This window comes from Macrobrachium nipponense, chromosome 31 (genome assembly GCF_015104395.2).
Source record: "Macrobrachium nipponense isolate FS-2020 chromosome 31, ASM1510439v2, whole genome shotgun sequence".
Taxonomy (NCBI): Eukaryota; Metazoa; Arthropoda; class Malacostraca; order Decapoda; family Palaemonidae; genus Macrobrachium; species Macrobrachium nipponense.
The window spans coordinates 57724346-57737931 of NC_061093.1; the positions used below are offsets into that span (position 1 = coordinate 57724346).

The 13586-nt window shown below is 37.3% G+C and overlaps 1 protein-coding gene across 1 annotated transcript in view; it reads right to left on the reverse strand.

Moving 5' to 3' along the window:
• Nucleotides 1–3613: 3613 nt before the first annotated feature.
• Nucleotides 3614–13586, reverse strand: part of LOC135206861 (uncharacterized) — a 16241-nt gene continuing 6268 nt past the window's right edge. Inside the window, exons 2-4 of the mRNA XM_064238345.1 lie at nucleotides 4681–4930; nucleotides 4527–4633; nucleotides 3614–4189 (exon numbers count right to left, since the gene is read on the reverse strand). Of these exons, the coding sequence (XP_064094415.1) occupies nucleotides 3614–4189; nucleotides 4527–4633; nucleotides 4681–4930 (933 nt within the window). The remainder of the gene's footprint in view (nucleotides 4190–4526; nucleotides 4634–4680; nucleotides 4931–13586) is intronic.

Here is a 13586-nt window from a genome sequence, read left to right on the forward strand (position 1 = left end):
GTGATTTAGCGCTGATATTGTTTTTGTACATATCGTTGTAAACGACGCGAAGTTATTTAATGGGTGCGATCTTCATAGCGTGAAGAAAAATGTACTCTCATAAAGGTCAAATAGTTATATCCTGCCAATTTGTGGTCATAGTTACTCCCCCCCTCCCAGGTGCCTCATACTGAGGGACCTGGGGCAACCGGAACAAGATGTAAGGTATGTAAGGTCCCCCCCACTCCCATCCCGAAACGCTGAAATTCGCCCGGTTGAGAACCACTGAGTTAAACCATTCTCTCTCTCTCTCTCATTATTTACGGGCTGCTGAATAGCAAGAGCCTGTGCGAGCATAAGGCTGGCTTAATCTAACGACGATCGTCTCTTGTCTCTCTCTCTCTCTCTCTCAATTTAATTTTTATTAAACGGCGCTGTAGTTTCTCGAAGATAAAATTCAATGTATTCATTTGCCCACGTTGAGTTTGAGTTGTTCCTCGCAACAATCGACAAAGAATTGCCCAATTGCTGACGGTAATGGGACACAGAGTGGTGTCTTTATTTCGGGGAGAAACCTTTGTAAGGGAGGTCACAAGTAATAGAGAACCGATGATTCTAGTTTCTTCCAGTTTGGAAATTTCATCATGTTAATCTCTCTTGTGTCTCCAAAGCGCTTGGTATCGTTGACATGCTTATCTTAAATGACCATGGGTTGGCATTGCGCAATAAAATTCTCTCTCTCTCTCTCTCTCAATAAATATATATACATATATATATATATAAAATATATATAGAATGTATATATATATATATATATATATATATATAAATATATATATTTTTTTTTTTATATATATATATATATATAGTATATATATATATATATATATATATATATATATATATGCACTTCTGAAAATAAAGAAAAAAGATAATTCGCTACCAAAAAGAGAGAGAGAGAGAGAGAGAGAGAGAGAGAGAGAAGAGAGAGAGGGAGAGAGAGAGAGAGCCAACTAGGCTAAAAGTAGAGCCAGCCAAATGAGCCTCTCGAAATAGTCTTCTATAAAAGGCAAATTTAATTCCACCGTCTCTTTCTCTCTCTCTCTCTCTCTCCTCTCTCTCGAACGAACGAACGAACCGAACGAAACGAATTGGTGCATTAGCAATTAACTGGTTTGCAAAAGGGTTGTCCTGCAGGGCTATAATATAATACTCGCCTGATTGACTGTAATGGCCCAGTCAGTCAGTTGTGCCCTGCTGCAGTTTCCTCCGCCCTTCGTTCTCTGCGCCACTGAAAGCGACGATATAGCCTTTTGTTAGAGTGATTCATATGTATATTTATATTATATTATATAATACTACATACATATATATATATATATATATATATATATAGTATATATATATATATATATATATATATATATATATATATATATATGATATGGGGATACAATCCACAATGAAGTAAAATCCTCTTGTAGATTAAAAATATATATTTCTTGTACAAGATTAAAGCTTTCGACCATCAATTGTGGTCTTGTACACTAAAATGGTCGAAAGCTTTAATCTTGTACAAGAATATAATTTTTAATCTACAAGAGGAGTTTACTTCATTGTGGATGTATCCCCCATTTACTTAGAGGTACGACACAGTACCTGGTTTCTGCATATATATATATATATATATATATATATATATATATATATATATATATATATATATATCTAACTTTAACAAACGGCGATATATAAGAAATTATTTATATATATACATATATATATATATCCATATATATATATATATATATATATATATATATATATATATATATATATATATATATATTATATAGTTTAACAAACGGCGATATTATAAGGATTTATATATATATATATATATATATATATTTATATATATATGTATATATATATAGTATATATATATATGTATATATCTATATATATATATATATGTATAAGTCATATCACTTTTCCGATTCATATACATATATCGAGCTACAAAGTAGCTCGATATATGTTATATGAATCACGAAAAGTGATATGACTTATAGATTGGCTACGTGCTGTCAAAAGCACTACAAACACTACCGGAGTCGAGGTGGGTTGATGTTGTCTCCAAACCAGCGAATTACCTGCGCGCGCGAAAGGTATTTCAGGGTGAGAGGCGACGTGAACTTTTAGCCTCTTGCGGTAGTGTAGTAGGTAAAAGCTTCACTGACGTTCCTGGATTTGAAAGGATCCTGGGTTGGCGCCCCGGTCCAGGCAAGTCTATTATCGAGAAAAAAATTCCCCTTCGGTTAGCATATATGAAAATATATTAATTCCAAGGTAGATCGAATTAGATATTAAAGGACATTTGTAGCTCGATATAAATATATATATATATATATATAGATATATATATATATATATATATATATATATATATACTATATATATATATGATATATATATAGGTATATATATAATATATATATATATATATATATATATATATTATATATATATATATATATATGTATATAATCATTCATAAATCCGCGAAATCGCCACGGTGATTAGTCCCTGACAGGAGTAGTAGTAGCAGCTCAGTGGCTCTCAATGGGGGCAGACGTAGGAGTCTGGCGGCGGAGGAGACACTGCAGTCGAGTCCCTGATTAATTCAGCCATTAAAGTCAATCAGGGGCATTATAGCCCTGTAGGTCTGCCCTTTGCAGCCAATTAATTACTCATGCCCCGAATCGATGGACAGGGGAGGTGCAACAAATTTAATCTGTTTTGGAAAGCTCTCCCTTCCCTTTATTGTTGAATTCTGCCGAATTTTCTATGTGTCTCTCGGAGAGGGGGAGTAGAACAAATTTTGTATTTTGGAATTTTTTTTTTTTTTGTTTTTTTACAATACTCCTGCTGAATTATCTATTCTCGTTCTATTAACAAAAATCTGTTCCTAATGTGTTTGACGGATTGTTTTTTTAGTCCTATGCATTTTATTTTGAATTTTATTTTGAAGTATATGATTTAGCGAATGAATGTTTGGATATGTCACCCTGTTCTCGCGCGATTAACTTGTCAGAAATACAGGGTGCTTTCGTAGTATCTGATGCATGTATTTTTAACATTTTACCTTGTTTTCCTCTTGTATAAAGAACTCCAAGGAACATTGACGAAGGCAGCGCTTTTCTACGGAATTTGTAAAGAGAAAGGGCTCTCGTGAATAATATTTTATAGCAGCAGTATCTCTTTATGCATGTCATGGATAATTTCAGTTAGCCTGTGTGTGTGTGTGTATGTATAAATATGTATATACATACATACATACACACATACACACACACACACACACACACACACATATATATATATATATATATATATATATATATATATATATATATATGATATATATATATATATATAGAAAAAAGGGCAAAATACGAAAGTCGACGGAACCCATCCCTCTCGTGTGGTTGAAAAGAAGGAATAAGCGGACTTGGCGCATTCACCCGCCAAGTTCCCTTCGTGGGGCCAATCACTCATGCGGGGAGCTCGGGGTGGGGTGTATGAACCTCTCGCCAATACGTGGATGGCGCTCGTTAAACTTCCAACCTTGTTACGGTGCATCATAAAATCTCGCCAGGGACAATAGTGCCAGTGCGACAGCAGCAGCAAAATCAGCAGAAACAGCTACAGAAACAGCAGAAACAGCTACGTGAACAGCAGCAAAAACAGCAGAAACAGCTACAGGAACAGTAGCAAGAAAGGCAGGAACAGTCACAAAACTAGCAGAAACAGCTACAGGAATAGCAGAAACAGCAGCAAGAACAGCAGAAACAGCTACAGGAACGACAGCAGGAACATCAGAAACAGCAGCAAGAACAGCAGAAACAGCTACAGGAACAGCAGCAAGAACAGCAGAAACAGCTACAGGAACAGCAGCAAGAACAGCAGAAACAGCTCCAGGAGCAGCTCCAAGAACAGCAGAAACAACTAGTGGAACAGCTACAGGAACACCAGAAACAGCTACAGGAACAGCTACTGGAACAGCAGAAACAACTATAAGAACAGCAGCAAGAACAGCAGAAACAGCTTCATGAACAGCAACAAGAACAGCAGAAATAGCTACAGGAACAGCTGCAAGAACAGCAGAAACAGCTGCAGGAACAACAGCAAGAAACAGCAGAATCAGCTATAAGAATAGCAGAAACAGCTATAAGAAAAGCAGCAAGAACAGCAGAAACAGCTACAGGAACAGCAGCAAGAAACAGCAGCAAGAAACAGTAGAAACAGCTACAGGAGCAGCAGCAAGAACAGCAGAAACAGCTACAGGAAAAGCAGCAAGAACAGCAGAAACAGCTACAGGAACAGCTGCAAGAACAGCAGAAACAGCTACAGGAACAGCAGCAAGAACAGCAGAAACAGCTACAGGAACAGCAGCAAGAACAGCAGAAACAGCTACAGGAACAGCAGCAAGAACAGCAGAAACAGCTACAGGAACAGCTGCAAGAGCAGCAGAAAACACCTACAGGAACAGCAGCAAGAACTGCAGAAACAGCTACAGGAACAGCAGCAAGAACAGCAGAAACAGCTACAGGAACAGCAGCAAGAACAGCAGAACCAGCTACAGGAACAGCTGCAAGAGCAGCAGAAACAGCAGAAATAGCTACTGGAAACAGCTACAGTAAACAGAAGAAACAGCTACAGAAACAGCAGAAACAGCTACAGGAACAGCTGCAAGAACAGCAGAAACAGCTACAGGAACAGCAGCAAGAACTGCAGAAACAGCTACAGGAACAGCAGCAAGAACAGCAGAAACAGCTACAGGAAACAGCAGCAAAAGCAGAGGAATATTAGCAGCAGAAGTTAATGGAAGTGAAAGAAGTGCCCCAAAGAGGAAGTTGTCGAAGTCTGAATGGGCATATTCAACTGTCTGAAAAAAAGGAAGCATATTCATTGCAATGCTGCTGATGTGTTTAGGTAAACTGTTATAAGCAGTTATTACCATACTTTCTGCATATAGCATTATTTATAATACATATGTTTTGGTATTATAACAGAAGATGCCAAAATGATATACACTTTGGAAGAAAGACCCACAGACAGAACAGAATAGCAATACTTCCTTAATTTCTAATTAAGTCCACCTCCACAAAGCACATACGAACGCACCACACACGTGCACAAGAGATGAGGGCTGGAGGGCAATAAGAGATGAAGTAAATGAACAAATGCAGTCATGAACAAGCATCACTGAGAGAATCACTGAAAGATAGAGAAAATAGAGAGTGCTATTGAATAATTCATGGAAAGAAAGCGTGATTTTTTTGGACAGAAAAGAAATGAATATGTCGTGGTTGCAGTGGGCCTGTATCTAAAAACTTCGCGGGTCCGGATTGGAAAACTGAATTATAGATGGTGGTGGTGGAGGTCCTCCATTTCCATGCATGTCCAAGAGCTATCTTGATGGATTCATCCGAAAATACGCACAGGTTTTTTGAATTAACGATTTCTTTAATATCCTCGGTGGGCAAGAAGGATTGCCACCATATCTGCTACGAGATCACTTGGATCAAAGTGCAACCTTAAATTGAATAATGTTTAGTAATATTATTATCGAAAAGAGGTAACATTCATTGGAGCAAGGTGAAGATATTATCTAAAAACGGAAAATACAAAAAAGGAAAGCACTGACCCAATAAAGGAAGATTCACAAAGAAACAAGTACTTTTATTCAAAATGATGGTAACATTCATTGGAGAAAGCTGAAGTATATTATCTAAAAGATAATAAAAAAGGAAATACTGACCTAATAAAGGATAGATTCACAAAGAAAAAAGTACTTATGGACAAAACCGGCATTGCAAGTCATGAAATCCAAGTATCATGGAGTTGAGATGATGCTGTAGCATCGTTAATCAAGAACTTATCTTAGATTATTAGGCATTTATCAGTATCTTTAAAACGTTAATGGACTTACTATTGACAAGATTCTCATCAAGATTGAAGAGTTTGAAAGAAAATGGTCGAAATTGTCTAGTTCAAAGAAAATGGTCGAAATTTTCTAGTTCATGAAACTACTGGGTAATTTCTTTTTCAAAAGCAGGCTATTAAATATTTAATTAAATTATTAGAATCGGGTAAATTAGACTCAGGTAACTTTACAACTAGGTCTATTTAAAGAAAAATATCAAGTTGCTTGAAACTGTCACAGTAATCAAAGCGTATATATTTTTTTAAATTTACCATACAAAAGTAAATCGTTCCAATGAAAATAATTAGAAGTTTAGAACGAATGACTCTCGTAAGTGCGAAGCGAAGTGTCAGTCATTAATATCGAATATAAAAGGCGACACAATCACAGTACCCAGAGTTGTTTCCCAAAGTTCTGAAGAAATGAACGTTGGCTACTACGTGGTGGTGGATCGTACCTTTGAAATCTGTCAATTTAAATGTCCTGAAAATCATTTGGATTTTGACATTTGTTTCGAGAGTCGACAATGTGAATAGTTTTACTTCAGTCCTGCATAATATAAATGTGTTCATTTTTACGTCATTGTTTACACATTTGTATCCCGCTTGGACCACGAAATTCATTTGCAATAAACACAGCCAATTGTCACTCGTTCCAAGTGTTTGATGAATTGCCAAAGACTCTTTCGTGACTGGGGTTGAAACGCTGTAGTGTAAGTAGAGGACGGGAAATAAGGACTTAACTGAAATCGGTTTTACTTGTTATAACTACCATGTGAAAATATATGGGACTCAAGACGGTCTCAAGCATGGATAGGAAAATGAAGCCTTCTTGGTTAATGACCATCGTATTAATTCAGTGTTGCTTATCTGTTTCATGTTTTTTATTAAATGGATATATGGCAATTATATATATATATATATATATATATATATATATATATATATATATATATATATATATATATATATATATATATATCTAAAAAAACAAAAAATCACCATAACGTGACTGGGAAAATCTTCAAGTAATCAAAGTCCACAATTATGTCAAAATGTGTATAAAAATACATAAAAAACGGGAGCTTTCGTCTACTTTAATCAGTAGACCTCATCAGCCGTACTGATTTTCCATTTCAAAAATTATATACAAAAAGTTACGAAGGACAGGCAGGACTCTGAAACGCCTCCAAGGGAGATAAACCACCAAAACAAACTCTCTTATTATGTTATTTCCCTCGTTCAAATGTCTGGCCAAAGACGAGCCGATCGTCGTGGTTGAAACTACCTCCTCTGTGTGTTCGGCTGTTCCCTCGTCCAAAACTTCTGCATCGGCACCTGCAATGGGGGTTCTTCCTTCCAATGCCTGGGCAGGATAAAGAGAGACAACCTGGGCAGTAGGAGTGGTGCAAACAACGTCTGTTCTAATTTATTTACAGTTTTAAGCACCAAATAATTTAAAAAAAGCATCCTCTTGGGTAAATGATTTTGTTAAAATCAAACAAACGTTTAAAATATTAAATAAAGAGCCCTTTCAACTACTCTCTGCGTCTACTTGCGTTTTTTATTATCTTTGTAAAATTACTCTCGCTCCTTTCCCAGTCAATTACATGCCCTAACTCTAACGTATGTCTGGCAACTGAACTATATTTCGATCCCAACCTACATGATCGCTTATGTTCCTCTAATCTTATACCTAATCCCCTGCCAGATTCCCCCATAATAACCCTTATTGCAATCTTTACCACGGTACCACATAAACTCCAACGTCGTCTTTCCTTTCTTTTTCATGATTCCTAATCAACTTTGATTTTAACGAGGTATTTATACCTAAAAGCTAAATCCAACCTATTTTCCCTATTCTGTTTTTTTAATAAATGTTTGTTTGCACCCTTTCCAAACTATGATTGATAAGGAGCGGAATACACTGACTACTTTGAATTCGTATTTCCACTGGTCGGTGGATTAATAAAGAAGTTTTTTCTAGCCTTGGCAAACGCTGGGTCAATAAAATAAAAATTTTGGGTATCCCAGTCTCGTGAAAACCTCTCTTATATGTTTCATTTCCTTGTCTATGTACTGTGGATCACAAATCCGAAGCCCTCCCTCTCGTTACCATGTTGACGATTACATTAGACTTTATACGTTGGCTATGGTATGAATAAAAATGGAATTGTTTGAAGCTGATTTGGTTAGCCGTTGCCCTGAGGACATTAAGCCTTTTCTATGGGTCAGATTTGTTGACGATATCTTTTTGATTTATAAAGGTAGTGTTATTCAGTTTAATCGTTTTTTAGAATTTGTTAATAACCTGATGCCATCCATTAACTTTTCAGTTGAATTTGAGGTCGACAATAATTTGCCATTTCTGGACGTTCTGGTTCACCATGACCCTGTTACTTTTAACTTTACATTTAGTGTATACAGAAAAGACACCAATGCAAAGAAATGTACATTCATTCATTTGCAATAAGGGTTATTATGGAATCTGGCAGTGGATTAGGTATAAGATTAGAGGAACCATAAGCGATCATGTAGGTTGGGATCGAAATATAGTTCAGTTTGCCCCAGACATACGTTAGAGTTAGGGCATGTAATTGACTGGGAAGGAGCGAGAGTAATTTACAAAGATAATAACGCAAGTAGACGCAGAGTAGTTGAAACGGGGCTCTTATTAATATTTTAAACGTGTTTGATTTTAACAAATCATTTACCCAAGAGGATGCTTTTTTTAAAATTATTTTGGTGCTTAAAACTGTAAATATTAGAACAGACGTTGTTTGCACCACTTCCTACTGCCCAGGTTGTCTCTCTTTCTCCTGCCCAGGTATTGGAAGGAAGAACCCCCATTGCAGGTGCCGATGCAGAAGTTTTGGACGAGGGAAACAGCCGAAACACACAGAGGAGGTAGTTCAACCACGACGATCGGCTCGTCTTTTGGCCAGACATTTGAACGAGGGAATAACATAATTAAGAGAGTTTGTTTTGGTGGTTTATCTCCCTTGGAGGCGTTTCCAGAGTCCTGCCTGTCCTTCGTACTTTTTGTATATATTTTTTGAAATGGAAAATCTAGTACGGCTGATGAGGTCTACTGATTAAGTAGACGAAAGCTCCCGTTTTTTTATGTATTTTTAATACACATTTTACATAATTGTGGACTTTGATTACTTTGAATATATATATATGCGTTTGATCTCCGATTACATGCAATTCAAGAAAGCTGTGTTCTGGATATGATATATAAGCAAATAGATTTTCATATGATGCTATTATTTGCTGATATTCTTGTTTATCACTTGATATGAGTTACTGAGGGCAATTCTCATTAAATGATGAGATATCCATTAGATCTTCTATCACACGATACCTGGATCTTTCTCTCTCAAGAGTTCGAGTTATCTTTTTCATTTCTTACTACACGATGTGTATATGTTTACCCTGTGGGTTCTAGTGCCACGTTGTGACCCACTGTCTCTAGCTGCGACCTATAGTGTCTGTTTTGCTGATCTGGGTCTCTCTCAATCCATCCATTCTTTGAATGTTCAGCATCCAGGGGATACAGACTGCTGGTACTTGTGGCTTCATATGGTTGTCATCTCCCTTCCTAAGGGAGGATGCTAATCGCGGTTTCGTTAAATAACTATAATTAATAGGAATATATAAGTAGCTGACTTTAGCAATTGTCAGGATAATTGATATACGAATTTTCTATTAAGTTTCATGAGTGAAATAGTTTCCAGTTTCAGATTAAGATTTTTTTTGAAAAATATCGAATGTGGAAAATATTTAGAGAGAGAGAGAGAGAGAGAGAGAGAGAGAGAGAGAGAGATGAAAAGGTGTATTTGTTTATGAAGTAAGATCTCAGGCTATTCTTGCACTCTTAACTACGGCCTGAAAATATTTCTCTCCTCTCTCTCTCTCTCTCTTCTCCTCTTCTCTCTCTCTCTCTCTCTCTCTCTCTGTCTCAGCTGGTCTTCTTCAGACCCGATTTGATTTTTCGTTCCTCAGATTCGATTTGGACATTCAGCTTGACTTGGCAGCTCCAACGTACTTGCCAAAATGGCGAGAGGAGAAGAAGAGCAATATTCTCTGGAATTTCTTTCGTATTTGCAAACACATTTCCCCCTGAAAATGTCTCGAATCTCTTTTACATGAGAAACACCGATGATGTAAATCATCTTCTCCTTTATTCCTAATGGCTTTGTCTTGTTTGGATAACAGATCTCATATTTTCTTGTTTTCTTACTCAGTCCTCATTTTTTTACTATCCTTATTGTGGAAAGGACAGCGGGGATAGGGACAACAGATAGTCTCATATAGACCAGACCCGAGCGGGACAAGGGACAGAAAGGGGAAAAGAATATTGGACGGGGTCTGGACCCCAAAGACACGATGGATCTTCAGCGATTGCTTTTTCATCTTTTTTCGTTTTCATCAGGGAAGATGAAAGCAGCGTTTTCCTGGGGTCTAATCCACTTGCTTTTGGAATAATTTACTTCTAAAGTATTTTTTTGTGGTCAAAAATACTGCAGCATTCGCATTGTCAAGGAAAAAGCAGCTGTGGTGTGTTGGTAAAACTAACAAAGTAAGAGAAATTCCTCATTCTTTCTTCTAGGTAGTAATCTATTTGCTGCATAAATCCTGATATAACTGACAGGTTAAAGGAAGATGATTTATTTATTTATTTTATTTTATTAATTTTTAAAATTGAAGGGCCAAAAAAGTAAGTGAAAGTCCTCATTCTCTTTCTTCTGGGTAGTAATCCATTGCACCATAAATCCTATTTATTTATGTATTTATTTTATTTATTTATTTTTGAGTTGAAGGTGAGGAGAGCGTTTTACCACCGGATTGTATACTTAAGCAGACATTGAAGTGAACGAACTTTCTCCATTTTTTGCGTCTTTGCTTCAACCCAAGAACTGGGTTCTGAGTTCGTCAAAATGATTCTCTGTCTCTCACTTTTCTTGCATCTCTCGCTCGTCCTGTGACTGCGTCTCTCTCTCTCTCTCTCTCTCTCTCTCTCTCTCTCTCATTTATAAAGTGTACATACAAATTTCCCTACAGTCCATCTGCAGCAAACATTCCGCCGCTTTTATGTCAAAGTTTATGTTGAGGTTATGCAAATTGACGTCCCCTTTCACCCCTCACTCCCCCACCGCCCACCCTCCAGGTCGAGATAAGTTCAGAATCTCCCCCCCCCCCCTCCTAGATATTTAGAGCATTACTGTTATGGCCTCGAATGATAATGACGTATAGTGAGGCGCCTTGTTCGGGTAAATTACCTTCCTGACAGCTTATGGTTCTCACTATCACTGACATTTGGCTGCGTCAAGATCTGGGATCCTGGGAGAGGTAGGGAATAGCTGCTTCTTTAGTAGAATGAAGTCAACTTATGACGTCATTTCAATAAAAGAGGCGTCACCTTCCCCTCTTTCTACACACACACACACACACACACACACACACACACATAGCGTCTCAATAGCGGGGTCGGTATGGTGTTGGCAAGCTACCTCGGTGGCCGCGAGTTTGATTCTCGGGCATTTCATTAAGGTGTGAGATGTGTAGTATTTCTGGTGATAGAAGTTCACTCTCGACGTGGTTCGGAAGTCACGTAAGCCTTTGGTGATCGCGTTGCTGTATAACACGGGGTTCCATGCAACGTAAAAACATCATACAAACAAACAAACACACACACATGTATGTGTGCGTATGATCAAAATAATTTAGTTAAGAGCAACGTCAGTATTTCTAGTCATAAATCTATTTTCATTATTCACGTCCGAAAATGACAAATCCCACCATTAGTCTTAACAACCAATTTAATGAGAATCCATGAGTAATATGGAGCAGAATAATATGTCATTCTTTTAAAAACAACGAATACGTCATTGAGCTTAAATTCAACCTAAAAGCAAAATAGCAAGCAATGAAACAACGAAATTGTTAACATTAAAGACCACCATTGTCAAGTGTATTAAACTAACTTTAAGGAAAAAAGTGAATAGTAACAGATGACCAGATCGTTTGCTTGTCGTCTGTTCAAACAGCAGGGTACTCATTATTCCCAAGATATTGCTTTGCTTACACACATGGAGTTTAATAAAGAGCCAGACGGTATTGCCTAACGTAGCTATTCCCAGTTATTAGTGACGGTGATACCAGGTTGTGTGTAATATTTCTCTTTTAGTGATTTTGTCAATTCTGAAATGATATTATTTGTTAAAAATCGGTGTTCAATACTCTCTTACAGAGTAATTCCTTAGTGTATGAATTCATTTAGCTTTCATTACCTTCCTTGATTTCTGTCTTTTGTTGATTTTTATTCACATTGCTATTATTTAACCTTCTAAGGGGAATTGTTGTCTGTTCTGCTCCATTCATATCATTGTTTTCTCATTGATGTGTTTGAATGCGTTATTTTGTGTTTCTTGTTCTTTTTTGTTATCTTATTAATATATCGATATTATTTTCGTGTCTCTTTTGTGTTTCTTTCATTTATATTTTCTGGCATAATTATTCACGTTGGGATATTGAAATGATGCCGTAGCTGGACTTCATGGATTTGAAACAGATACCTGGGATCTATCCCAGAATCTCACACCTTAACGCTGCCAAATGTTTGTGCTAGAGAGAATCCTTTGTTGTTAAGAAGGTCATTCATGCTTTACTATCGTGATTGTTATTTAAGCTCATAACTGTAATCCCTGTAATTATCAAGGGTCTCTTACATCTCTTACAGTCACTTACAGCTCGTTCTGGTTGCCACAGGTCCCTCAGTGTGAGGCACCTCTAATGTCTACCAGCGAATTGCCCATCCATTTTCCGGTATATTTTGCAGTGATAGTGTGACGTCATCTGACCTGGGGAGGAGGGTAAATGGGGAGGGGAAAGGCATCTCTCTTCCCGGAGTAAGGGGGGAGGGGTTTAGGGGGGACAGTCTTGGTGAAGAGTTGAACAGCACCTCAATTGCTTAACCTGAACATAACTTCGGCATAAAAGCCTCCGAATGTATCTGCAGATGGACGAAGGAAAAAATATGTATATGCACTTTATACATGAAAACGCACGAGGCCATACTGAAGTGTCCATAAAGAGAGAGAGAGAGAGAGAGAGAGAGAGAGAGAGAGAGAGAGAGAGAGAGAGAGGAGTTTAGGACGAGCGAAACAGAGAAAGTAAAAGAATGAGAGCTAGAATCTTTCTGTTCTCATCTGTGAGCTCAGCGCAAAATTAAAAACACACAAATATATTCCAACTGGAATAAGAATAAAAAAAATATACCTATCAATTTTAAAACTCGAAGGCAAGAACACATACAGAAATACTCAGAAACTAATAGAATTAACTCTGGAAAACGTTGAATTCATCTTCAGTGAAGCAAAAGAAATCAGTGAGGATCATCGTTTCTTTGTGGTCCAGAACCGTCCGCCGATTTTCCTCTCCCCTTCCTTCCGTCGTCTTATTCGGGCCTGGTCTATATGAGGCTATTTGGTCTGCATGCCTGTTGCGCTTTCCACCTATTCCTTGTCGCAGCTAAGCGATGATAAACCTACTGCAAGTGCTTGTGTGCAAGCAGTAATGCGTTATCACGAGGTTTGAAAGGCAACAAAAAC